This window comes from Cibotium barometz, chromosome 16, assembly GCF_041138505.1.
Source record: "Cibotium barometz isolate CiBa-2024 chromosome 16, ASM4113850v1, whole genome shotgun sequence".
Classification (NCBI taxonomy): domain Eukaryota; kingdom Viridiplantae; phylum Streptophyta; class Polypodiopsida; order Cyatheales; family Cibotiaceae; genus Cibotium; species Cibotium barometz.
The window spans coordinates 27,168,717-27,193,348 of record NC_141061.1 but is presented as its reverse complement, the minus strand read 5'-3'; the positions used below and the strand labels follow the sequence as shown (position 1 = coordinate 27,193,348).

The following is a 24,632-nucleotide window of genomic DNA, read 5'->3' as shown; positions in this document are numbered from 1 at the left end:
AAGACACTTGGGCTATCCCATTGGCTGGAAAATCAGAAATAAGCAACAAATATCTTGGGTGCTAAACAAAATTAAGGACAAACTAGAATATTGGAAGATCTCCACTTGGCCATTACATGTACGGCTTCGAATTGTTCAGTCCATTGTTCTGGCTTATGTCCAATTCTACCTTCCTCTATTACACTGGTCATCTCGAGATCTTTCTTCTTTTATGTCTCAAGCCATGGAAATTTTTTGGAAAACTAAGCTTCATAAAAAAGCTTTAAGGTTGCTCAAAATGGACCTGCTTTGCTCGCCAAAAATGCATGGTGGTTTGAATATTATAAACATCAAATTTCATGTGCTGGCAAGAAAGATCACTATGCTCAAAACCTTCTTTCAACAAGAACAGCCTTGGTCTATCATGTTGGCTATTCTGTGTGGTCGGATCCTCACAAATGCTTATGGTCGCTGATTGGTTGATCCATCGGAAGTAGTGCTTGGCAAATTTCAAGGTAAAATCCCTGGTTGTCCATTTTCTACTTCCTTGATTCAGGATTGGAAGAAAGTGCTCTCCCGCATCAAATGGTCTCCCCATCTTGCTTCTATAGCTTCCTCGCTTCGAATGGAAAGCATACATTGGAGTGCTGTTTTTTACTCTCCCCTTGCTGTACAACAACCAATCAGAGCTTACAATCTTATGAAATTGGGCATCCGGTTCATCGATGATGTAGTGGATACTACAGGGCAAATTCTTTCTTTTCCGGCAGCTTGCCAACAATACAATCTTGGGATGCATCATAGATCTATATGGAAAGCTATTGCAGATCTCTTACACCCTTTCATTCCGATTCCAACATTGGATGTAAGAGACAGGCTTCAAGATTGGCATCTTCAGTCTTCAGGCTCAAGATTATCCTCTCAATCTTTGCATCAGTTGACTTCTATACAGGCTTATCGATTGATATTACCTCCTCCATGGATTGCTCAACATGCTAATTCTCTTTGGCATCTGGATAAGTCTTTAGCTTGGTGGAAAGCAAAACTGACTTTGATATGGAAGTTGAAAATGCCATTGAAACAGAGACTCTTTCTCTGGAGATGCATTGTTGGTATTTTTCCAGTGGGAGTGAAATTGGCTCAAAGAAGGATTGCCTCTCCTATTTGTCCAAGATGTCATCATACTACTGAGAGTGTTCCGCATTTATTGTGGTCTTGTTCATGTTCCAGAATCCTTCTAGACAAGATCTCCTATTTTTTATCTCTCAGATTTCCTGCACACAGATTCTACAAGTTTTTCTGGATGTTTGGCACCTTATCTGACCTTAGCAGTTGACTAAAAACCCTTCCAACTCACACAAATTGATCAGATGCTGACTAAAAACTAATTCAGATTTTGGCTGCTGACCCTAGTCAAATGAATGTCATCTAAGCAACCAAAAAATTTCTCCAAACCCAGCTAACTTCAAAATACTTTCCTCAAGGCTTCACTGGACCTATCAACACACTCTTGCTGACTCAAGTCTGACCTAGCTGACCCAGATGATTCACCTGAATTAGATCTAACTCAGAACACTTCATCCCAGTGTTCGCTAACACCTCCAATCCCTCAAATCCCACAAGGACTCACCTCCACAGACTTAAGGCAGACAATAGCTGACACCTTTCTAATCTAATATAGCCCTCGGCTCAAACCCACAACTTATTAGACTCACTTCTGACAGTTCTCTCATTGTCAGACTAGACTTCACAAGTGTCAAACGTCACAGTATTCTCTTTTCTTCCATTGGATCAGATACTGGGCTTTGTGGACCCTCTGGCTACAGCGAAATCATACATATCTGAATTCACCCCTTCAGCAGCCTTATGAGTTCTTCCGAGCCTCGTTGCGGCAGTCTTTATATGATGCTGTGCATGAGGGAGATTTGGATGTTTCTTGTATTCAGCTTTTCTTTTACTGTTTCTGATAGATAGGGCATAGGCTCTTTTCTTGAGCACTGCCCTGCTCTTGCATAGAACTTTTTTACTGTTGTTTTTTGAGTTCTAGGGTTTAGACATCCTCCTGATGCCTAACCCTTTTGTACATTCATGATATAATGCAATTTCAACTAGTTTTACTAAAAAAAAAAGTGTGTGTATATATACACGCACATATACGTATACATATACATATACATGTGTGTGTGTATGTATGTATATGTGTGTATGTGGGTGTGTGTCCACACACACACGAGGATTAACACACTCCGAGCTACTGAAACCGAGCAAGAAGCATCTCTGAGCGAGTGCAAAAAAATCTAGCCAATGATGATATCAAAACATACATTCAGTGTGTTAAATATAAGAAGCCAAAAATATCGTCGGCTTGGATTCATTGTCACCCTTGACCTACCTATGCAAGCTAGAAATATATCTCAGTCGCATGTCAAAAACGGAATGCTACACCATCAAACAAACAAACCTACATCCAACACTACAATAGAACTCACTTGCCTTCATATTCCTCGAGTCCTCATAGAAGCAAATTTTTACAGCTCCATTTTAGCTAGAGATTCATTGCAAAAAATATAAATCCACTCATGTGGAACACCTCAAAACAAGGTACATTCGACCTTAATATACTCTAGCATAAATAGTCTACGAGGATTTCAACAAGGACCAAATCACAGACAAACAACCAAAACCCAAAATTTACTTTCATCCAATACCACTTCAATCGAGAGATTTTTGTCCTTTGCAATTTTTTCATTTGACTCCTTTGTCAACTTCTCCCTCCATCGAACTACCTTGCCGACTCTATATTTAGGACGTATACCGTTGACTAAACTTGGAGTGGTGTGGTGATCTCTCTGCTAATTGGAGGTTGAGCTTCCTCTCTCCAAAACAAAACCACTTCAAAACCACTTGCATGAAGATCTTCAATCTCAACAATGGTGAGGCTCGTCTCAGTAGCAACTGGCCAAACGCTAGGAGTCGTACCATGTGACCCCAAGACCTTGGATGTATCCACAGTCCATGAGTGTGTGCTGGTGGAGTTGCAGAACCATATAAAGTCTCAACTGCACCACCGGGGTATGGACATTGACCCGAAAAACCAGGTATCATGGAGAGCATGGGAGTGTTTTCCTTTTTGCTAGCACTGGTGGTTATGTGTGCAAGGATGATTGTATTATGGGTCCAATATGTATGTATTCCATGCATGATAACAAAAGCAAAATCCCTAGGGCCTATATGTATATATACAATGCATGATGGCAAAGCCTTTGCCAAGCCATGGCCAATAGTGTTGAGACATGGGCAGCTTCCCAACAGCCAATAGTATTGCTTGCATAATCATGGCCACGTATTGATTGTATTATGGATACAATATGTGTGTATTCCATGAATGATGGCATAAGCAAAATCTATGGGCTCTATATGTATATATACTATGCATGAGAAAAATTACAATGCCTTCCATGGCAAGCAATGGCCAATGGTGTTGGGAAGCAGCCCGTGTCGACCCAACACTATTGGCCATGGCTTGGCAAAGACTACGTTTGTAAACTCGGCCATGTTTCCACTTATCCTATGTGGCAATTTGTAAAGGATCTAGAATCTTGTAATTCTTTTCTCGATGGATTTGTAATTATGTGTATTTAAGCACACATCAAAGGATACATGTTATTTGCCATATTAGTGAATGTAAGTGGATAAAAGTAAATGGATAAAAAGGTGAATTCAATGATGTAAGCAAGGAAGAAAGCTTCACATGGAGGTGGAGATGATTGAGGATTCACATGGGAGAGGTCAAGATGATTGAGCTTAGATCATGAATCTTGAAGTGGAGGAAGAGAAAGGTTTGCTCTTGAAGGAGGAAGATGAAGAGTTTATTTGTATCTTGGCTATTGAAAGATCCACAATCTAATATGGAAATGGGTGAGTGAAATTGCAATGAAAAAATATGGAAGGATAAATGTATACATAGAGGAGCAAGGGTCAGAGGAGTCATGAGAGGAGGGGTCAAAGGAGGAGGACTCAGAGGAGAGGTCAAGAGGAGGATTCAGAGGAGCAGTTAGAGGAGGAGTCAAAGGATTGGAGGACTCAGAGGAGGAATCAGAGGAGGCATAATAGAGGAGTCAGAGGAGGGGTCAAAGGAGGGGAGTCAGAGGAGTCAGAGGAGGACTCAGAGGAGGGGTTAGAGGAGGAGGGGTTAGTGGAGAAAGACTCGAAGGAGGGGCAACACCCCTCTTCTGACTGCCTATACTAACTCCTGTCTGATTCAGCCTTGACTCAACTGACTTCAGACCTTTCCACTTTTGTGTCCTCTAACACTTACAAACCCTCAAACACCTTAGATCCCAAAATGATTCAACACTACAGTCCCTTATCTAACATCAACTGACCACTGACCTCCAGCTAACCTTGTTTTTTGACATCCTCTAGCTCACAAAACTTTGTCTGACTCTGATAGACTTTTGGCTATCAGATTTGACCCTAAATGGCTCCGTCTCAGCCCAAAAGTCTTATTTACCCTTCTACACTTTCAGGTGACTTATCTTGACACTCAGCTGACACTAACTGACCACTGTTGACCCTCAGCTGACCATGTCCCTAGTCGAGGTCATTGACTAGGGACATCATAACCACCATAACCAAAACACCATATCACCTAGAGCACTATATGGTTTTTGCAATCGCTCGAGTTTGGATCTTGCTCAGTTATGTTCACTCGGTGTATTGTAATACTCCATATACACACACACACCCATATATGTACATATACATATACATGCACATATCCGAAAAATGTATGCTAATAGATAATGCATTGTATATTTATTGAGTTTTAGCATGACCATTTCAATGATTTTCATGGATAAACTGGTTATCTTGTGGATAAATGTTGTGTACAACATCAATGCATTCTTTAAGTGGAGGGCAGACAAGTGTAGCTAGTGGGAAAGAGAGCATGCCCAAGCTTGTTAGGTGTTGCAAGAATAGTTTCACACTTGATTTGCTAGGCATGTCCCAAATTGTTCGCATATGACCAGAGATGAGCACTTTATATAGCACTTTTGATAGACAATTATCATGTCCATTGGGTCAGTGCTGGAAAAAATGGCATTCTAGTGTATTTTTACCAGGCCAGAAATGAGCACTTTATATAGCACTTTTGATAGACACTTATCATGCCCACCGTGACTGGGTACGGCTAGCAGGTTCAAACCTGTGTCCTCATCTTAAAAGATGTGAACACCTTCATATAGTATACTAATAATAATTAAACTCCCAAAAAAAAAAGTAGAAACAAAATGGCTTGTATGGACTAAAATAATTAAAAAAATAAACCTTACACATCTGCTAATCGCAATGGTTACAAACAAAAGGCGATACACAGTTCTCACTGACATAATGATTTCAGATGAACTACACTTTGCACCTTGCTTTGCATGTCATAGAGACATGCAAATCGATTGAGAATCGCATACAGCCTTCTCATCTGTTCCAATGCTTTGAAGATGGCATTTTGTGTCACTGCTTAGCCTTCTGTGTCCTGCTCAAAACCACATTTCTTGCAATATACATGAAGTAGAAAATGGCTTTCTGCATATAACAATTGATCAAACTAGTGCTGACAATAGTAATGGGTGCCTTGAAACCCTACCAACCTGCATTGAAATCTTCTAATAAGATGAACCTCCAAGATTTACATCCATAATAAGTTTGGGCGGTCCTGGCTTTTATACCTGACTTGTTGTGTAAACCTCCTTGATCATATGATGTTTTGACATCATCTCTACATACTCAAAATTTGTCAGTATGAGGCCTCAGCGAATGTGCATAGTCGAATGCACTCCTTCATCTTGTCTCGATCGAGCGTTGTATTCACTAGAACCTGCAACCCACCCAACTCACGGTTCAGAAAGACTACCCATACTACATCAGTCATCGTTCCAACTTCCAAGAGCTCTTACTAGATAGTACATGGTATATCTACTCCCAGAATGAACATAGCTAGGTTGCGGGGGAAGGAAAGGAAGTTTTTATTACTCTTCAAAAGCTTCTTGGGAGGGCCTTTTGCATATTCTCAGAGCTAGGGACTCTTGGTATAGCTGCCTCTTCAGCCAAAGCCCAACGGTAGCAGCCATGCCTCTCATCGTGGAGGTACTGGGTTGGAATCTACCCTGGTGGCATCTAAATTCTGTACCCACTCTCGCATCGAAGGTTTTTAAAAAAGGACGAGTTTCAGACACTTGCTCCAACACCCAGTTTTCAAGGTCTAACAGAAGATATGGCATGTAGAATTAATCCTAGGATTATGTGGACAAATGGACCTTGGATAGAGGAGGTATGGTGTGCATTGCATTGCATACCACCACCTGACACCACTTTTTTAGAGGTCTGTCTCCTTGCAACTTCACAGGTTGATTAAGCCCCCATGATTCATGACCCTAAGCATACTTAGATTAATGATGTGCGTGGGACTGGTGGTCAGTCTCCTAGTCATTGCTCGAACCCGCAACCCAGTAATTCTAACCTCTCCAGTTGGATCCTTGAAGAGTGGTATCAACTTCATAAGAAGAGCATTCAAACGCCCGATCCCAAACCAGAACTGTAGCAGTGTGCATAGGGCCATAGGCACATCGAGGGTACCGGTTGGAGTGGCACAGACCCACACAAAGCCAGCTCAAGATCTTAATCAACAAACGTAACACATGATTGATCTTCAGATAGGGCAGCCAGTAGCCAAGAATGTTGTGGTGCCTCCGAACAGGGGACCATCAACTCAGAGACCTGCGATTGCTCCATCTATAACCATGCATGCCAATCCAGCGATGCAAACAACCCAATAACCTATCAAAGGACCCTATCTAGACCACGTCTTTTCAGGAAAGTAAGCGCTTCTCAGACTCAAGGAGACCCCTTCGCACAATGTGCTGGCAAGCCTTCTACACCTTATGACCCTAAAACTATCGATGGGGAAGGAGAGGTTGGTGAGTCATTGCTACAGCAAACATTTTCTCTAACCCCTCGACAACCTGCCCAGAGTCCATGAGCTCCTGCTTACAGTGCACCACCTCACCAACCTGCTGCAGATCCTAATGCATTGCAACATCAAGCACATGTGCAGACATTATCCAATCCATGAGCCATCTTATGATTCATGGGATATATTGACCCAATGACACCCAGGAATACAAAAGAGATCTAGTGATGACTGGTTGGGATGTCAACATTTGCAAGAATCAACGTAATTATGCTAGTTAAAAAGGAACCAATGACAGTGGAAGCAATGCTTTCACAAGCATTAACCATTTCTTGGGATTAGTTACAAACTTCTAATTCAAGGCAATCAGCTTCAGATTGCAACCCTTCTTGCAGAATTCGATTCATGACACTAAAATAGGTATTATGTAAGAAAGGAAGCTTCTTTACAATGTCTCTTAAATTTGAGAGGCAGTAGAAAGAGTCAATGAGAGCAATTAGCCCCTTGCTATTTTAGGGCTGAGCATTAAGAAAGCATATGATAGGATGGACTCGGACCTCGCTCCTTGCTACCTATTTGGGAAGTACATCCTATATAAAGGCTCTTATGTTCCTTTTATTAGGGCTCGCAATCCGTAGCAATCGTTGGGTCACACGAACCTAGTGTTAAGGTTTGTGGGGCAATGGAAGCTCATGCACACACAAAAGAAGCAAGTCAATTGAGAGAGAGAGAGAGAGAGAGAGAGAGAGAGAGAGAGAGAGAGGGAGGAAGAAGTCCTTGCACGTATATTCACACAATTAGTATGAAAAGTGACAAGTGCAAGTGATAATAATAATTATAGTCCAGGTGTCCTTTCACGCCAAATGTCGAGGGGAAAAACCCAAAGGAAAAAAGTGACAAGTACAAGTGATAATAATAAACATAGTCCAGGTGTCCTTTCATGCCAAATGTCGAGGGGAAAAAAAGTGCCCCTGCATTTTGCATAAAATGCTCCCTTCACATACATGTGTAGGTGGAAGCTCCACATGAGGCATATCCTGCACCATGGATGCCTTTAGCAACAACAAACTGCCATAACTCTGCCTCTTGCATGGGAGAAGTAGAAGTGGTGGCCAAACATGCATCCTATGCTCTCTTCTCAAATGAGTCCAGGTGATGCAGGCCTAGGTGGTACAAAGTCCCAGAAGTGAATATCACGTAGTCTTTCTCTCTCTCTCTCTCTCTCACTATGCATCTATCATCCACATAATCTCTTTTGGCAAAAGAGAAGCACATTTTGCTTTATCCCTGGCACATAAAGTACATCTGAAATGCGCAGGTCTGAACCATCTGCAACTGTGAGTATGATCTCACCAATGCCTTTGACAGGATAAGAAGAGTTATTTGCACATGTGACTTTCTTGCCTTTTGGGGGCAGCCCTCAATGAATTAAACAAATCCCTCTTGGAGGTGGTATGTCCGGAGGCTCCACTCTCAAGAGACAAGTGCTCTTGTGATGCGTCATAATTGCAAACCAAAAAACCCTAATCTTCCTACACAAAGTTAGTTGATTCATCAGCTTTGTTGTAAATCAAAACATCCTAGGAGAGCCAAGAGCTATGGGGGATGGAAGATCTCCATGGTGAGTGCAAAAAGAGAGAGAAAGAGAGAGAGAGAGTGGAACAAGGCTCTTAGAGAGTATTTGCACAACTCAATGATAGCTTGATTAGATGTGTTGAGTACATGCTTTTGTAGACTGTAAGCCTTATCTTTTGACTGAAGGGAATCACACACACATACTAGACAAGTGACACATGGCACACTCATCTTATCCACACCTAAGGGTGGGTTCACACACACTAACACACTTACCTCTTTTAGGGGCTGTTCACACAGACACAAGCGGGTACACAAACAAGGGTACACGTACACGATAGATACACACACACATAGACTCTCAAATACCCAACAAACCCCCCTTCGGAGCGATGGTGGAGTGACATAAGACAACCTTCAATAGCCACGGTGATTTAGGCTCGACATTGCACTCTAATGCTCCATCTAAGACATGTTCCCTGCTATAGACTCAGAGGCTAGTAAGTGTGGTTCAAAAGCCAGTGAGCTTGGCACAAAAGGCTTAGAGGCTCAACAAGCATGGCTCAGAGGATTAACAAGCATGGATGCGCAGAGAATTAGAGGCCTAGGGAACATGTGCCAATAGATCTTGACCACTCATGACTTGCATCAGTCTCTCAAAAAATCAACCCCTCCTCGACCTACATAGGAATAAATTGAAATACTAAAGCCTTTTATAACACAAGGTGGTACAAACACATAAAAACTGACATACATGCCGAACACACCTTACAAATCTTTTTCAGGGGACGACCCGGTAGAGGACCCATGACACTCACACACATAAAGATAAAAAATCAATATTTTATGGAAGTTTAAAAACTTACGAAGCTGGTGAAGTGTTAATGAAGATAATATTTTCGACAGTGATGCCAAGCAATTGACGCTTGGCCATTCATTTTAGGCCTGAGGGCCAGAGGACCCGGAATGTCTTCAATGTGTCGTAGGAGGCTTCAATTTAGAAGATCCCCAAATTTTGGATAATGCTAAAGCCTTAATTTGATGGAGATGATTCAATTTTAAAACCCCCAAATTTTGAGTGTTGCAGCAGAGACTTCAATCTTGGGCTAATTTCTCTGATCTTATAGAATCCCCAATTTTTTTTGTGAAGTGCAGGCCTTCAATTGACTGATTTTAGTACATTTCTGAAAAAAAATCCCTAAATTTAATTAAATATATGCTTGAATTAAATGATATTCACCACTTTTGATGCTGATTTTTCTGCAGGTACAGGTGGCTGGAGCAATAGTTTGCAGATGGTGAAGTACTATGGCGAGACGCTGGCCTGGGCATGTTGGCGAGTAACAACAGCAGTTTGATGGCAATGGGCAAATCAAGTCTAACAGGCGGCGGAAGCAAGAGCAGTAGGCGGAAACATGGCTCTGATACCATGTTGTAAATCAAAACATCCCAAGAGAGGCCAGAGCTATAGGGGATGGAAGATCTCCATGGTGTGTGCAGAGAGAGAGAGAGAGAGAGAGAGAGAGAGAGAGAGAGAGAAATGAAATGATATATTAACATCTCTAAGAGGCCATAGTGGCCTATGAGACCAAAACTGAGAGTACATCTGAAGTTGGTGTCTCATCAAAGAGAACAACTAAATGAGACTAAAAAGTACAATAAACTGATTGTCCTACAATTATAAGAACAGAACTGTAGGACTCCGAGATGATACTGAGTAGAAAATACTAGAAAATACTGAAAAATGTATATCAGGTAGATCCATGTATGCTGATCAGTTGAAGTGTTGCCCTCTCCTTAGATCAAGTATCTTTGCCATGGGGCTGTCTAGAATGGAGAGGTCATAGAAGCGAGGTAGGTGCTTCCCATACCGAGCAATAATGGCTCTGATCTGGCGATGGTGAGGATGCCGTGGTCGGGATCCTATTGGGCGTGGCCGACGAGCACGACATAAGATAACTGCTCTATCAGTGGTGACTCCCTAGGAGCGTGGTCGGTGCCTGATGGCCCAATGGAGGAGGTATCAGGAGGTGTGTGGGCTGGGTTGCTCGTGCTGGTGCTGGTGCCGAAGAAATCTGTCAAGGTCCTCTGTCTAGGTACATCGTGGCTCGAGCATATCAACGTGACGAGCAGAAATGCTGGACGTTGATAGTAGCATGCATATGGGTAAGAAGGCCAACCGTTGCTGCAAGGAGCATTCAAAGCATACACTACTGAGAGTACACTACTGAGAGTAACTCCAAGTCATGGACGGCATAATTCCTCTCATGTGTTCGAAGTTTTCTGGACTCATAGGCCACTGCATGACCTTCCTACATTAGAGCACCGCCTAAGGCAAATCCACTGGCATCAGTAACTACCTCAAAGGGTTTGGTAAAATCTGGCAATTTAAGAACAGGGTTGGTTACTAAGGCTGTCTTTAGCTTGTCAAAGGCACTCTGATACAATGCAGTCCACTGAAAAAGTGTACTTTTCTTGAGAAGGTTAGTCAAAGGGGACGCTATCTGAGCATACCTAGGTATAAAGATCTTATACCATCCGGTTAACCCTAGGAAACCTCTGACTTCCTTTACTGACTTGGGTTCTGGCCATTCAACTACTGCTTGGATCTTTGCGGAGTCAGGAGAAATCCCATCCTTTGACACGATGAATCCCAAGCATTCCACCTGGTCAACAGAGAAAGAACATTTGCTCTTCTTTGTAAAGAGTTGGTGTTTCCTTAGGATTTCCGGGACCTTGCGCACATGATCTTGATGGTCTGTAGCATTCTTTGAGTATACCAAGATATCATCAAAGAAGACAAGAACAAAATCATCCAAGTATTCTCTGAGAATATCTTGCATAATACGATTGAATGTCGCCGGGGCATTAGTCAATCCAAGTATTCTCTGAGAATATCTTGCATAAGATGATGAACAGATAGGCAGTCTACCTCAACAAATGTGGCAGTCTGCCTTAGCAAAAGGCTTGCAATGCATTGAGGTGGCATTGCAATCCCTCTGGCAAGTCCAAGATGCAGACTATAGTATTTGCATATAAGAGGATATGCCCCATCGTCTGCGCTAGCCGCGACCCGTGCCACCCAATTGGTCCCTTTCTTTGCTTTTTATTCCCTGTTTGCTGAGGTTTCTGCATCTTGTTGTTAGCGCTAGTCTTCTCTAGTCTCCAGTCATGCTGTTGTCATGGCTGAACATTTTATGCACGCGAGTATGGCTATGGATACACTTGGTGGACAGCCTATGTCCCCTGTTCCAGAAGTGCAAGAGGGTTCTACTCAGTTCACGGATGTACCACCAGGGATTCAAGTACAACCATCTATGACAACTCAAGTACCGCCTCCGTATGTGGGACAGCAGGTTCCCCTATGGTGGGTTCTGGTATCGATCCTAATCTTTACTATGCTTTTTTCTAAATACTCTCAGCCATATCAAGTATGAATGGGCTATGTGCAGCCTCCTCTACCTTCCGGACAGCCTTCATGTGCTCCTCAACCTCCTGCATCTCCTTTTGTGGATAATCTGTATTCCTCCGTTCTTGATTTGGAGAGCCAGTTAGCGGAGTACGCTCATAGTCTCCCCAAGCTACAGCTAGTAATCCTCCTCGTTTGCAAGTCTCTTTTCATCCAGAACCTTTTTCAAGTGAGAAGAAAGAATGTGAGCTTTAATTGGATTGGGTGGCTTGGGAAACGACCGCCTTTTTTTATCTATATAAGTAGACTAACGCTCAATGCATTAGTTAGATTCAAATTATGATTCAGCATAAGGCGTCTGCTGGTGGAAGGACCTCCGTATGAAACCTATAACACGACCTAGTGAACCAAAGTAAGGCCCTTGAGGAGCCTCATGTGTTGGTTTACATGTTATACCTATTCGGCCTTCTGCCGGATCATCAGAATGAGGTTCTTTGGAGCCACATACATTCACTAGACAACATCTACAGATATGCCAATAATTTCGATGATGCCCTTGCAGTCAAAAGGGGTGGTGGACCTGTAGGTGATTCCTCACACGAGCCGAAAATCCTTTGAAGACAAGAAGCGAGGGCATGTTGTAGCATCCTAGGAGTGTCACTCATCACAGTACAATCCCAAGAAGCGCTCCAAAGGCAAGAAAAGGTATCTGCGGCTTACCAAGAAACACGTGGCAAAGGCACGAAAGGACAACCTATGTTCCTACTAAAGAATTGGAAATAATTCTTTGTACGCATAGGACTTAAATTAAAGTTGAATAGAATGTCTTATGGAATTAAGAATTAGCTTCGAGTGCAATCAACCTGGTCATCACTTAATGGATTGTCCGAAGAAGAAGTCTTTGGGGGGTAAGACCTCCGCACATATTATGGAACTACAAGGTAACTCTTTGATCTCTTTTATTGAAATTCATCATCTGGATAGTAGTTGTTGCCAGGGTTGTCATATTAGTGAGTTTGTCTTTGGTCCACATGATCTCCTCCAAGCTCAGGGATCTATAGGCGACCATCGGGTGCAGATTCTGTTTGATGACGACTATACTCACAATTTTATTTCTTCACGTTTGGTGTAGAAACTCTGGCTACCCACGGTGGCAAGTGATCACTATTATGTGGTCAATCTTGGTAGGGTGTAGACGTGGAAGTGTGGGATCGAGAGGTGCCTAGGCTGGAGGTCTAGATTCTGGACTACCAAGAGGCTTTGGACTTCCACATCATGAACCTTGACAAGGTAGACGTGATCTTAGGAATGTACTAGTTTTTTTATAAAAGCGAGACCATAACGTTAGATTATCGATCTCGTAGGCTCTCCTTTGTTCATGACACTGAACTTAATGTAATCACGGGTGATGTTCCCTGTGGATTTTTGGATGTAAACTCAACTCAAACTTCAATCAAGGATTTATGTGAAGGAATCTAGAACGTATCGAATCCACTTCAAAAGTCATAGAGATGTACCACCACAGGAGGTGGACATTGCTACATTGTACACCATTTAGGAGAAGGAAGAGCTTTGACTCTCTTTTTTGTATACACGGGCTCACATAGTATGTGGGCCCGTTTATTTGGTAGATGTTTATTTTTTTCCATGTTTTTGACATCAAGTCAAAAAGAGCTTTGACTCTCTTTTTTGTATACACGGGCTCACATAGTATGTGGGCCCGTTTATTTGGTAGATGTTTATTTTTTTCCATGTTTTTGACATCAAGTCATTTCAATCTCATAGATCCTTTGGGTCTTTTGTAGACATTTAATATAATCTTTCTTTCATCTGAATCTGAATACCTTGTTAGATAAACATTGCAGCCCAATGATATTATTTTGAAAAAGAGCACATTAATAAATGTTACCTCTTGTATCTTGTTTCCAAAACGGGCAAGAAGCTTATAGCCATCAATTTGAGGCGTTGATAAGAACACCTGCAAGACACAAATGAAATCGTTTGATAAAGATGCAAATCGCACTTTGGCATTCCCACGAGATTATGAGATTGAAAACAATGGCATGGGGCAAATCCGTATAAGGAGAGTGTATGGTAAAGATCATGCATTCCTAGAGCAGGTTTAACACTTTACTGAATCACAATCACAACATAGTGTATAAGGTGGATTGCACACCTGAAAGGTAGGAGCTAAGGCAGCACTATGTAAACATCGTCCCTTTGATACGTAGGATATGTGCTCCATTTGTTCTAGTTTTTTTAGAAGATCTTCAAGTTCAGGCCAGACAACTGTCTGTTAAAAACAAAAAGGCATACAGTCTTATAAAGACAAAATACAATTGCCAAAGGAAATATTGTTTTTTTCTGAAAGAAGCCATCATAAAACACAAAGTATTCTAGGCTACTCAAATACTTTCATGCACATAAACTTATCTATAAACGTTTCACTATAGCACTTTACTTGCAGCAGCCAGTTCAAAGGTTGGCTTTCCAAAAAGAAACTAGACATTCATCTTGACTGCCTTCACTGTAGAACACCACAGCATTGAAAGTAAATAAACAAGGAAACACATTATCATAAACATTGCAAAAGCTGGTTGTATATCATTGGTAGCTTGTTCTCTTTCATTTGATAGATGGAGTGTACAGATTCGAATAATGGAGTACATGGCAAAGATGGATTGACTGTCCTTGTTTGAAGGACTTATAAACAATGTGGAATGAGCTTCAGCTAAGTGAAGCAGCAATTTTTGTTTCATAATTTAACAAAGAGAAAATTTCCCTTATAGAAGGAGAGTGATGGGGTGCCACTGTCATACCTTCAAACGGTCACCACCCTCCTTGGGAATTAAGTGAATGAGCCCCTTTCGAAAGCCCCTTCGGCAACATGAGGCGAGTGATCAAGATCTCATTGAAGGCCGCCCATGTGTGTTGCCACACTCTCTCACTGCCTTGATCTGGGGCGTGAGGGCCCAGGGGACCAGTCGAGAGGAGCTCTTTGTAGAAATGTGTGGCAATGGCCCATATCTGAGGGGGGGTCTAACTCAATGGTGCCATGTGGACTTTTCAGCCACGGACCCCGTCTCGGTGGTGAGGGTTTGTACTCTCGAAGAAATCTCACATGACCCTATCGTCTACCTTAGGAAAAGAAGGATGCACGGCATAGTAACACGAAATGCCGTTCTTGGTGGTCTGGAACGGGGAACGGTGTTTCCTATGCACAAGGAATGCCGGAACGGGCTGCTGATGTGGCATTGTAGTCGGAACAGCTGTTGCCATTTTGGGAACGGCTTTGCCATTTCTGGAACGGTCGTTTCATGTGACAGTTGGAAATGCAACTGTTGCCAGTAGCGTGTAAAGGTACCTTTGAGGTACCACAGGTACCTAAGGTACCTAATATATTAGGTGAGGTACTAAAGTACCTTCAAACAGAACTTTCTCCAAGGTAACAAAAAAAACAAAACGGGCTACTGTAGGAATGCGCTGGCCGCCCCCTCCCTGTGATTGAACTGAGCATTCTCACTTGTCATTCGACCTCCTTCAAACTTGAGGGCCCAGGCTTGGAAGTTTACAATGTCCTCCTCCTACTACTTTCATCTTCTTCTTCTTTAACAATCATTCAATGGCACCTAGAGCTTCAGGCAGCAAGCGGTCCAAGAAGCAACATGGTGGGAAGAGGTGGGCTGTGATGATGAGACATATGCAAGTGGAGGTGCTAGGAAATGGAAGTGCAGGTATTGCAAGCAAGCACAAACAAGAGGTGCCAATCATGTGCGAGCTCATTTGATGCATGAACCTGGCCATGATGTGCCTTTTTTGCCAATCAGTTCCAACAAAGGAGTTACACGAAAAGCTTAATGCACAGGTGTTTCGAGCTCCACCTCCAAGGTCTGTGGCTGTAAATCCCTCTTTATTTTTTTTCTTCTAGTGCATCTAGTGGTACTTATGCAGCATAGGCTAGGAGTACTAGCTCTACTCCGGGTAATCCTCTTGGGCCTTTTGTTGTTCCCACGGCACCACCATCATGAGGTGGCCAAAGAACTATTCCTGGATCATGGGATCCTCGGAAGTGAGAAGCTGTGGATGCTGTAGTGGCCAGGTTTTTCTTTCATGATCACATTGCATTCAATGTGGCAAGATCACCTTATTTCCAAGAGATGGTCCGTGCAATTGTTGGATTTGGACCCACATATACTCCTCCATCATTAGAGACTTTGAGAACCACTTTGCTGAACAAGGAGAAAGAGGCCATTGATGCAGCATCGGAGAATATTCATGTTGGGTGGAAGAGAAATGGGGTGTCTCTTAGCACTGATGGCTGGAGTGACTCTCGCTCTCACACCATCCATGGTATTGTGGCTTATTCACGAGGTGGTGTGCATTTCTTATCCTCACATGATGCATCTGAAACAGGGAAGAGCTCCAATGTGCTTTTGGAGGAGTGGGCAAATGCTGTTGACACCATTGGTCTAGAAGATGTGATTCAGGTCATAGGAGATGGAGAAGCATCAAACAGAGCGGCAGGGGCAAAGTTGGAGTTGAGGTATCGCCATATCACAGTCACTCCTTGTATCGCACATGGGCTGAATAATTCGTTGAAGGACATTGGGGATTTGCCATGGGTGGCACGTGTTCTTGAGAAAGGGAGAGAGATTGTCAGTTTTATCACTTGTCACCACTATATTCTCTCAGAGTTCAGAAAGAGGCCTCCCCAAAAGGATATCTTAAAATACTCTGAAACCCGCTTTGCCTACAATTTTATTATGTTGGAGAGGCTCCAAAAGGTGGAAAATGTTTTGAAACAACTTGTGGTGAGTGATCAGTGGATTAATTGGCCCACCTCTCATTCAGTTTACAGGTAGAACATGCTACATGAATGTGATCCATGATGCATTTTGGACTGATGTGGGCCATCTTAATGTTGTTGTGAAGCCCATCATTCACATGTTAAGGATTGCGGACAGCAAGCAACCTTGCATTGAGGGCATGGACAAGATGATAGAGCACATTAGAGAGGTGGAGCCTAATGAGGAAAGGTAAGAGGAGTTTCCCAAACTTGATGGGATAACTATCATTCACCCTTGCATGTAGCTGGTTTTGTGCTAGCTCCAGAGTTCCATGGGTGCAGCCAAGAGACTAATGAGGAGGTCATAGATGGCTGGGAGAAAGTATTGGGAAAATTGGTGCCAGATCCTTCCCAAAGGAGGTCTATCAAAGATCAAATATCAATTTATAGAAGCAAGCAAGGAAGATTTGGTTTAGCAAATGCGCAAAGAGACAGATGCAGTGTGGGTGCTGCTTTATGGTGGGAGGATTATGGAGCAGGGACTCCTGAGCTTCAGCGTCTTGCCATTCGTATTTTAAGCCAAGGAGCTAGTTCCTCTCCTATTGAGCAATTGTGGAGTGTATTTAGCCACATTGCATCAAAGAAGCGGAACTGACTTGCTACACAAAGAACCAGTGATTTGGTTTGTCTCTAAAAATCTGTGACTACTTAGGCATCTCTACAGTCCAGAGGCAAAGGGTTTTGTTGATGCCCACCCTTCTTCAGATTCAGATGATGATGCAGTGCATATGGACATGGACCATGATGATGAGATTGGGAGCTCTTCTAGAGCAGTTGCTGATGATTTAGTTGTTGATCTTGACATTTGATATGTTGTACTCCATCTTTTAGTTTTTTGTCATTTGACATTTGGGATTTGCTCATGCGCATTTTATCTATCTTTGTAGCTCCTGCCAGGGTTAGTTCCGTACGTCGTACGACTGAAATCGTACGTACCTGCCGTACGGTACGGTACCGTACGTATTCGTACGATACCGTACGTTTTTTTTTTTTTTTTTTTTTTTTTGGGGTTTTTGTGCGGTGTTGTTGTTGTTGTTGTTGTTGTTGTTGCGTGGAGCAATTTCAGTCTTCTAGAGAGCCATTCATCGCCCTTTGCAGCCTATAGGAAGCTGTTTGTCAGGAGCGTGTGCACTTGCCATTGCCATATTAGGCAAGCGATCATATTGCCCGATGAGGAGGAGGAGGCAATCTTCATAGAGCTCTATAGTGAGCTTCCATTGCCCCCTCATGATGATACCCCACTGCCTAGAGAGCCCTTGTTTGATGATGATGGCAACCTACTTAGCGAGAATGATCCCTAGAGTGTCTCGTCCACCTTCGAAGAGTCCTCTTCAGAGAACTCTCTTGATGGACACTCTAGTAGTGATCATGTTGATGATCATGCAGATGTTGGTGATGATGTAGACTTTTGATATGTTATAGCTCTCTAGGCATTGGGCATCTATCTCCTTCTAGCCCATCGATGATGTATTGTAGTATGTAGTATACTGTATCATGTATGTACGCATGTTGGCGGTCGCCCATGCCATGAGTTTTTGGCCTATCCTTTTGTAGCAATTTTGTACTCTAATGGCATGATGACATTATGTTCATGGTTCTACTATTTTGTAACTTCTTGTCTACAATTTTTAAGTTTAGGAAGTATTTTTTTAAAAAAAACGTACTAATATCGTACCGTACCTCAAAAAATTTTAAGGTACCAATTAGTACCGTATTTTATCGTACCGTACCGTATCGTACCTTTCGTACTAACTAACCATGGCTCCTGCGCATTGCGCCTCTCTTTGTATTGTTTTAAGTACACTAGTTGATTGTGGAATCTGGATTCTGGATCTATCTTTCTTGAGTATTCAAGATTGGCTATGTATAATGTATCGTGTTTGTCATGTTTTAAATGAAATAGCTTTTAATGTGTTTGTGTGTGTGTGTGCGTGCGCGCGCGTGTGTTGACGTGGCGTTCCCCTTCCCGTTCCCTAATCCCTATATGCCATTCCCGTTCCAGACGGCATGGGCCATTGCATTGTGACTATGCTTGGCTTGCCTCTCTTCAGCTCAATGGTCCTTGCTTAAATGCAGCTCCAAACACCTCCTGATCCTGACAGTGCCTGATTTGGACGCTTCAGCTTTGACCAATTCTGCTTCAGACAGCTCCTGATTTGTATGCTTCTGATCCTGACACTTCTTGCTCTGACCAGTTTTGCTCCATACAGTCCTGATCGGACCAACTCCTAATCTGATGCCTCCTGGTCTGAACAGCTTCTAATTCGGATGCTTCAACTTCGACCAAGTTTGATTCCTGATCCGACAGCTCCTGATCCAAATAGTCAAACTCCAATCAATTCCAATCACCTCCTAATTTGACAGCTCCTGATCCAAATAGTCTAACTCCAATCAGCTCTGATTAGCTCCTAATCTTAGAACTCGTGATCCAAATAGTCTAACTCCAATCAGGTCCGATCAACTCCTAATTTGACAGCTCCTGATCTAAACAGCTTTTGAACTGACAGCCCTTGGTCTGAACAGCTCCTATCAGTCTTGTTTCGGACAGCTCTGACCCGGACAGCTCCTGATCTAGACATCTCTTGATCTGACACTTTCCTGTTCCAACCAGACTAGCTCCGACCACTTCCTGTTCCGACCACTCTTAATCTGACTCTTTCTTGATCCGACAGTCTTACTCCAACCAGTCCTGATCCAGACAACTCCTAATCTGACTCTTTCCTGATCCAACCAGTCCAAGAGAGGATGTGAATCTGCATGTAGCTAGCACTACAAGAGGACTGGGTCAGGCTAAACTAGGAGAAGACACCATGATTGAATCTCCTGTCTACCATACTCTTACTAATAGATAAACCTGCACCTGCAAGAATCCCACCCTCTAGACTCTGTTCTCACACTGAATTGCTATGCTCTTTCAAGTTTCAACTCACACCACACTCATTAAGACAAACAATTAAGAACCACAGGAAACTATGTCCTCACTGATCCAATAGCTCCTATCTCATAGAAATTCAACAACCAACAAGCATGACAAGGTCATCATCACAGACAAACGTCCCAATTAGCGACATGGGGTCTATGGGACCACATCTGAGGATGGCAATCTGGAACTGCAATGGGACTTTGTGGTCACACATTGGGGGATTCAAGGAGACTTTCACATGCTGGGACATCATCTTCTACATAGAGACGCACCAGGGGACTACCACACATGTATCGGGATACTAGTGGGAGTCAGCTTACCGAGGGGATACCCGAACAGCAAGAGGGGTGAGAAGATTAGGAGTAGTAGAGGTTTTATTCAGAACACACTTACAGCCCATGGTTAGCATAGTCAATAGGGATGAGGAGGCCCGCTACATGTGGGTTCGGTTACAGATAACAACCTCGAGATGCATCTATGTGTCAATGTGCTATTTCGTCCCGGATTCTTCACAATATGCCCCACAGGGGCGGAGGGAGTCTCCATACACAGCTCTCTCCGAGGATATCGTTGGCTTCTTGGGACTAGGCGAGTTCCTCTTACCTGAGGACTTCAATGCTATGACCAAGAGTGAGCAGATACAAATATATGATTTTGAAGACCCTATCAGGTTCATAGTAGTTAGGAAACACGTTTCCTCTACAGGGAAGAAAACTCGGAAACGTTTCCTTGTAGGAAACGCGTTTTTTTCAAGCAAATTTTCTGACTTTTTTTTTTGCCCCAAATCGAACGTTTTTTATGTAGTGTCATGTATGGTTTTTTTTTTGGTGGCATGGAATGATGGATGATTGGATCATGGATCATGGAAAGTGAACCACGATCTATGAATCATGATCATTTGACATTGATGATGGATGATTATATGGTTTTTCTTATTTGTGATTCAAAGACTGTAGAAATCAAATTGATGTTTCGATGTATTCTATGCATTTAGTGTTATTTTTACATATTTTGTACAGTATATATTTGAAATTTGTACATGCAAAAACCTTAAGGTAGGAAACTTGTAGGAAACTTTGGGCTGATTTTACCAAACTTTTAGGAAACCTGTTTCAAACAACCCCCTAACTACTATGATTAGGTTGCAGGTGAAAGAATAGAATGGCACAGGGCTACAACAGATCCCATAGGACCATGGAGCCATCACTTTTATGGGAGATACCTCCTTGGCTCATGCCACAACCTTTCTATCTATAATGGGATGGCATGGTGGCGTGCATCAAGAGGACTTACTACTCTTCCATACAAGGGGGGCACCAACAAAGTCCATTATCTTATGGGATCGCCAGGTCCATGCAGAGCCCATATACTGAGAACCAAGTGGAAACTAAGGCATACCATACTCCCGGGTGGCCCTCAAGTGCTAGCCGTCTAGAGGTTCTGTATTGGCTCTTCTAGGTATTTCGGGTCCATGGGATGGTCCAACCGCGGTTCCTTGGAGTGACTCCCCATTAGTCACCTCTGTACGTCTTTGCAGAACCAGGAGTTCCATGTCTTGTAGGAACGTAGGTTTATTGATCATCTGCTCAATATCCTTTTTGGTGTAGAGTCATTCCTCTACTTCACTTGCCATGCTAACCACGTTACCCTCTTCTTCTATGGTTGTAAAGCCTTCCTCTATTTTGGATTCCTCGTTTATGGGTTCCAAGTTTGGGATTTCTCCCTCACTTCTACCCATAACTATTTTTGGTTCCTTCCCTTGTGATGAGTAGGTTAAAACTTCTCGTTTCCTTTTGCTTAGCTCTCGTCCTTCGAGTATCGAGCTCTTGTTTCCTTAAGCTCACAGGGCAAGCCTCACGTACGTGCGGGGATCCATGTGACTCATGCAATGGAGGTATGTGACTCTCTAGAAGAGTGCATCCACTATCATCAGGGCTACAGCAAACTTTGACTAGATAATCTAATGTGGGACTCATGGTTTGCTGCGGGTCATACGAGAGAACAACATGGCCTCTCAACTTGCTGCCAATAAATCTGGTCCCTTGTAAGGGTGCTCCATACATCAAGGTTGGTGTGATGAGGGTGTCAAAAAGCCAACTCTTTGTCCTAGGCTCCTAGAAATGTGCCTAAAAGCACTGCCCCATAGTAAGCTCAAGGCTACATATCCATGTGTGACTCTGGCATGTGCTGCGGCGGTAAGCATGCTAAAGCGTGGGCCACTAGAAGTGACACAAAGGTAGACATAGGATGAGACAATCTCCATAGGATCCCCTCTGTATGTGAAGCTCAATCTGGATGTGAAGGGGTGGGAGGTATTGAAGACCATTATCTTGGTTTTACCAAGGTTAACAGAGAGGTCCCGCTAAGCGCAAAGTCCTGTAAGGCAGAGGACGATGATGTCATCTACATAAAGTAGTAGGGGGATCAACATGCCTGCCAGTGTTGGACCAGCCCCGCCTAATCCATCAATGAAGCTCAAGATCTCATCAATGTAGAGGCCAAAAAGAGTGGGTGATAGAGGGCAGCCTTGTTTCACCCCAATAGTGCTGGAAATCTCCTGCAATGTACCTGTTGAGGCTCTCACTCGTCCGGTGACAAACTCATAGAGGGCGATGATGCTCCAAACCATGTCAAATGGGACTCCTATCACCTATAGATGATGTAGGAGGCGGGCTCGGGGTGCAGTATCAAAAGCTTTGTGGAAATCCACAAAGGAGCAATAAATCCTCTGATGTCGTGCTCTACCTTCCTGGATGATAGCACGGTTGGTGAAGATGTGGTCAAGGGTAGAGTAGCTCCTCCGAAAGCCTGCCTGTCCTAAGGCTCTGCATCCCTGTCTCTCTACAAATGAACTGAGCTCCACCTCTAGCACCGATCCATAAGAGTTTGGCCAATGTGTGGCCAAATCAAGATTGTCCTATAATTATTAGGATCAAGTATCTCCGGCTTTGAGGGTGGGGGTGGTGTTAGCAAACCAAGAGGGTGGAAATCCTTCACAAAGGGCTCTATTAAACATGTAGGCTAGTACAATTGATGTGGTTGGAGTAAACAGGACCTGGGTGTAATGTGAGATGGGAGGTGGTGGCGAAGGGACCGGTGGTGTGCCGGTAAGAGTGAAAGAGAGGTAGGCATGGTCAACTTCAAAAGGGGGTGGCGGAGATCCATTAGGTAGTCCACGGTGCTAGTACCTCTTGAGTGAGGGAAGGAGGTGAGGGCGTCAGAGGAGGGCCATCAGGACATCCCATTATAGATAACAAGACCATGTACAGCTCCCAGCTCTAAGAAATGTCTCCAATACACCATGACCTCCTCAAGGTCATGTGATGATCTCTGCAGCCCCTTGTTAGTGATGTCCAGCTCCTGTAGTCTGATAGGGTCATCCAAATCGACTAGCGGGACCTGCTAACTCCTCCTCCTTGCATTGAAGTCCCCGCGCACGAGGACTTCCCCCCACTGTGAGAACTCTATAATATCCCCTTATAATGGTAAGTATGGTGACTAGCCATGCTGTGCGGTGTAAGAGGAGTGGCTCGGTGCAAAATAATACATAGCAATGTGGATGACTCTATTGCCGCTAAGCTGTAGCCGCACCCAAATGATACCGTGCATCCTCGTCCTTCCGGACGATGCTGAGAATCTGTTAGAGATGGGATCTAAAAAGGACCCTCCTGAGCCACGTACTCCTGGTGGTGTGCGGGTCTCGCCACGGAAAGCTGACTCCCACTGGCAAACCCCTCTCAGGACTCTGATGAGTCTCTGTATAGAAAATGACATCCCTGCCTGTAAGAATCTCACTCAAACCTCTTGGATTTGACCATAGGGTGCCATTGCAATTCCATACTGCTAACCTCAGGTGTTTGGTCTCATAAACACCACATCCCTATTTGGGATGGCACTCAGTGATAATGACCCTACCATCTCTGTAAATAGCCCATTTGCCCGCTTTACCGGCCTCATGAACTGTCACCATCGCCTCACGCCGTTTTGTCATCTGTGTTGGGGTGAGATCATCCCCCATGCACCCCTGTATGCCCTTGAGGGCAGCCCGACTGTCTAAGAAAGCCTGTCTGTTGGTGGCATCAGGAAATCAGATGATGAGGGGCTGCTCTCATGTCATATTCTTACCTGCCCTCAATGTATCTAGGAGGGGGGGAGGGGGGGGGGGGGGGGGATCTCGTCCACTCCTATCATCTGGCAAAGCGTCATGGCATCAAGCCCCCACACTCAAACATGGAGGGCCCTTCCTGTGTTTCTCCTCCTTGAGAGTCTCATGTATGATGCTCTGTGGAGGTTTGTGCTTCACCACCACCTCCACCCAATCTTTCTTGGTGGTCTGCAGTTCTTCCCGCAACTTATCACTCGCAGCCTTCAGCTGCTCCAAGTCTGTCCTTAGACCCTCCTGAATATTCAGTTCTGCTTCCTCCACTGTATTATGGTCCTTGACACTAGCCTTTAGGGCTTCCATTTCTGCCCGGAGTTCCCCTATCACTAGGGCAGCCTCTGGCATCGCATGTTGTTGCATCTGGGTCTCCTTCAACATCCGAACCTCCTCCTCCTGGTGGTTCACCTTTGCTGCCGATATCTTCAATCTTGTTATTCTTGCCCTGTATCTCCTTGTGGAGGCCTTCCAACTGTTTTTCATGTTGGTTCAGGACCTTGTCCAGCACCTTCTTCTGCTCGACCAGCGCCTTCTTGGTGTTGTCCTTCAGAGTCTTGATGTATGCCTCCAGCTCCTGTAGGTTCATACTGGCTATTTCCCCCTAGTTGCTGCCTTGGGGGTCTGAGCAGGGTGGGTGGGATAAGGGAGGCAGAGGGCACGTGTGCAGTTTAGACAGTAGAGAGGGCAAACAGCAGCGCAGCTGGGCACACGTGACAGCACAAAGGGCAAAGCAGTGCAGACAGCTTTGAGGAAGACCCTTCAATGAGGAGT

General features: G+C 43.8%; 1 protein-coding gene across 2 annotated transcripts in view; it reads right to left on the bottom strand.

The window, feature by feature from the left end:
- Window positions 1-5,095: 5,095 nt before the first annotated feature.
- The window catches only part of LOC147630508 (Nucleic acid-binding, OB-fold-like protein), a 76,545-nt gene continuing 57,008 nt past the window's right edge, over window positions 5,096-24,632 (bottom strand). Inside the window, exons 11-14 of one of the 2 annotated variants that reach the window (XM_086810393.1) lie at window positions 14,110-14,226; window positions 13,843-13,911; window positions 5,631-5,857; window positions 5,096-5,515 (exon numbers count right to left, since the gene is read on the bottom strand). In XM_086810393.1, the coding sequence (XP_086666519.1) occupies window positions 5,777-5,857; window positions 13,843-13,911; window positions 14,110-14,226 (267 nt within the window). In that variant the 3' untranslated portion in view covers window positions 5,096-5,515; window positions 5,631-5,776. The remainder of the gene's footprint in view (window positions 5,516-5,630; window positions 5,858-13,842; window positions 13,912-14,109; window positions 14,227-24,632) is intronic. The other variant, XM_086810394.1, reaches the window with a different exon arrangement.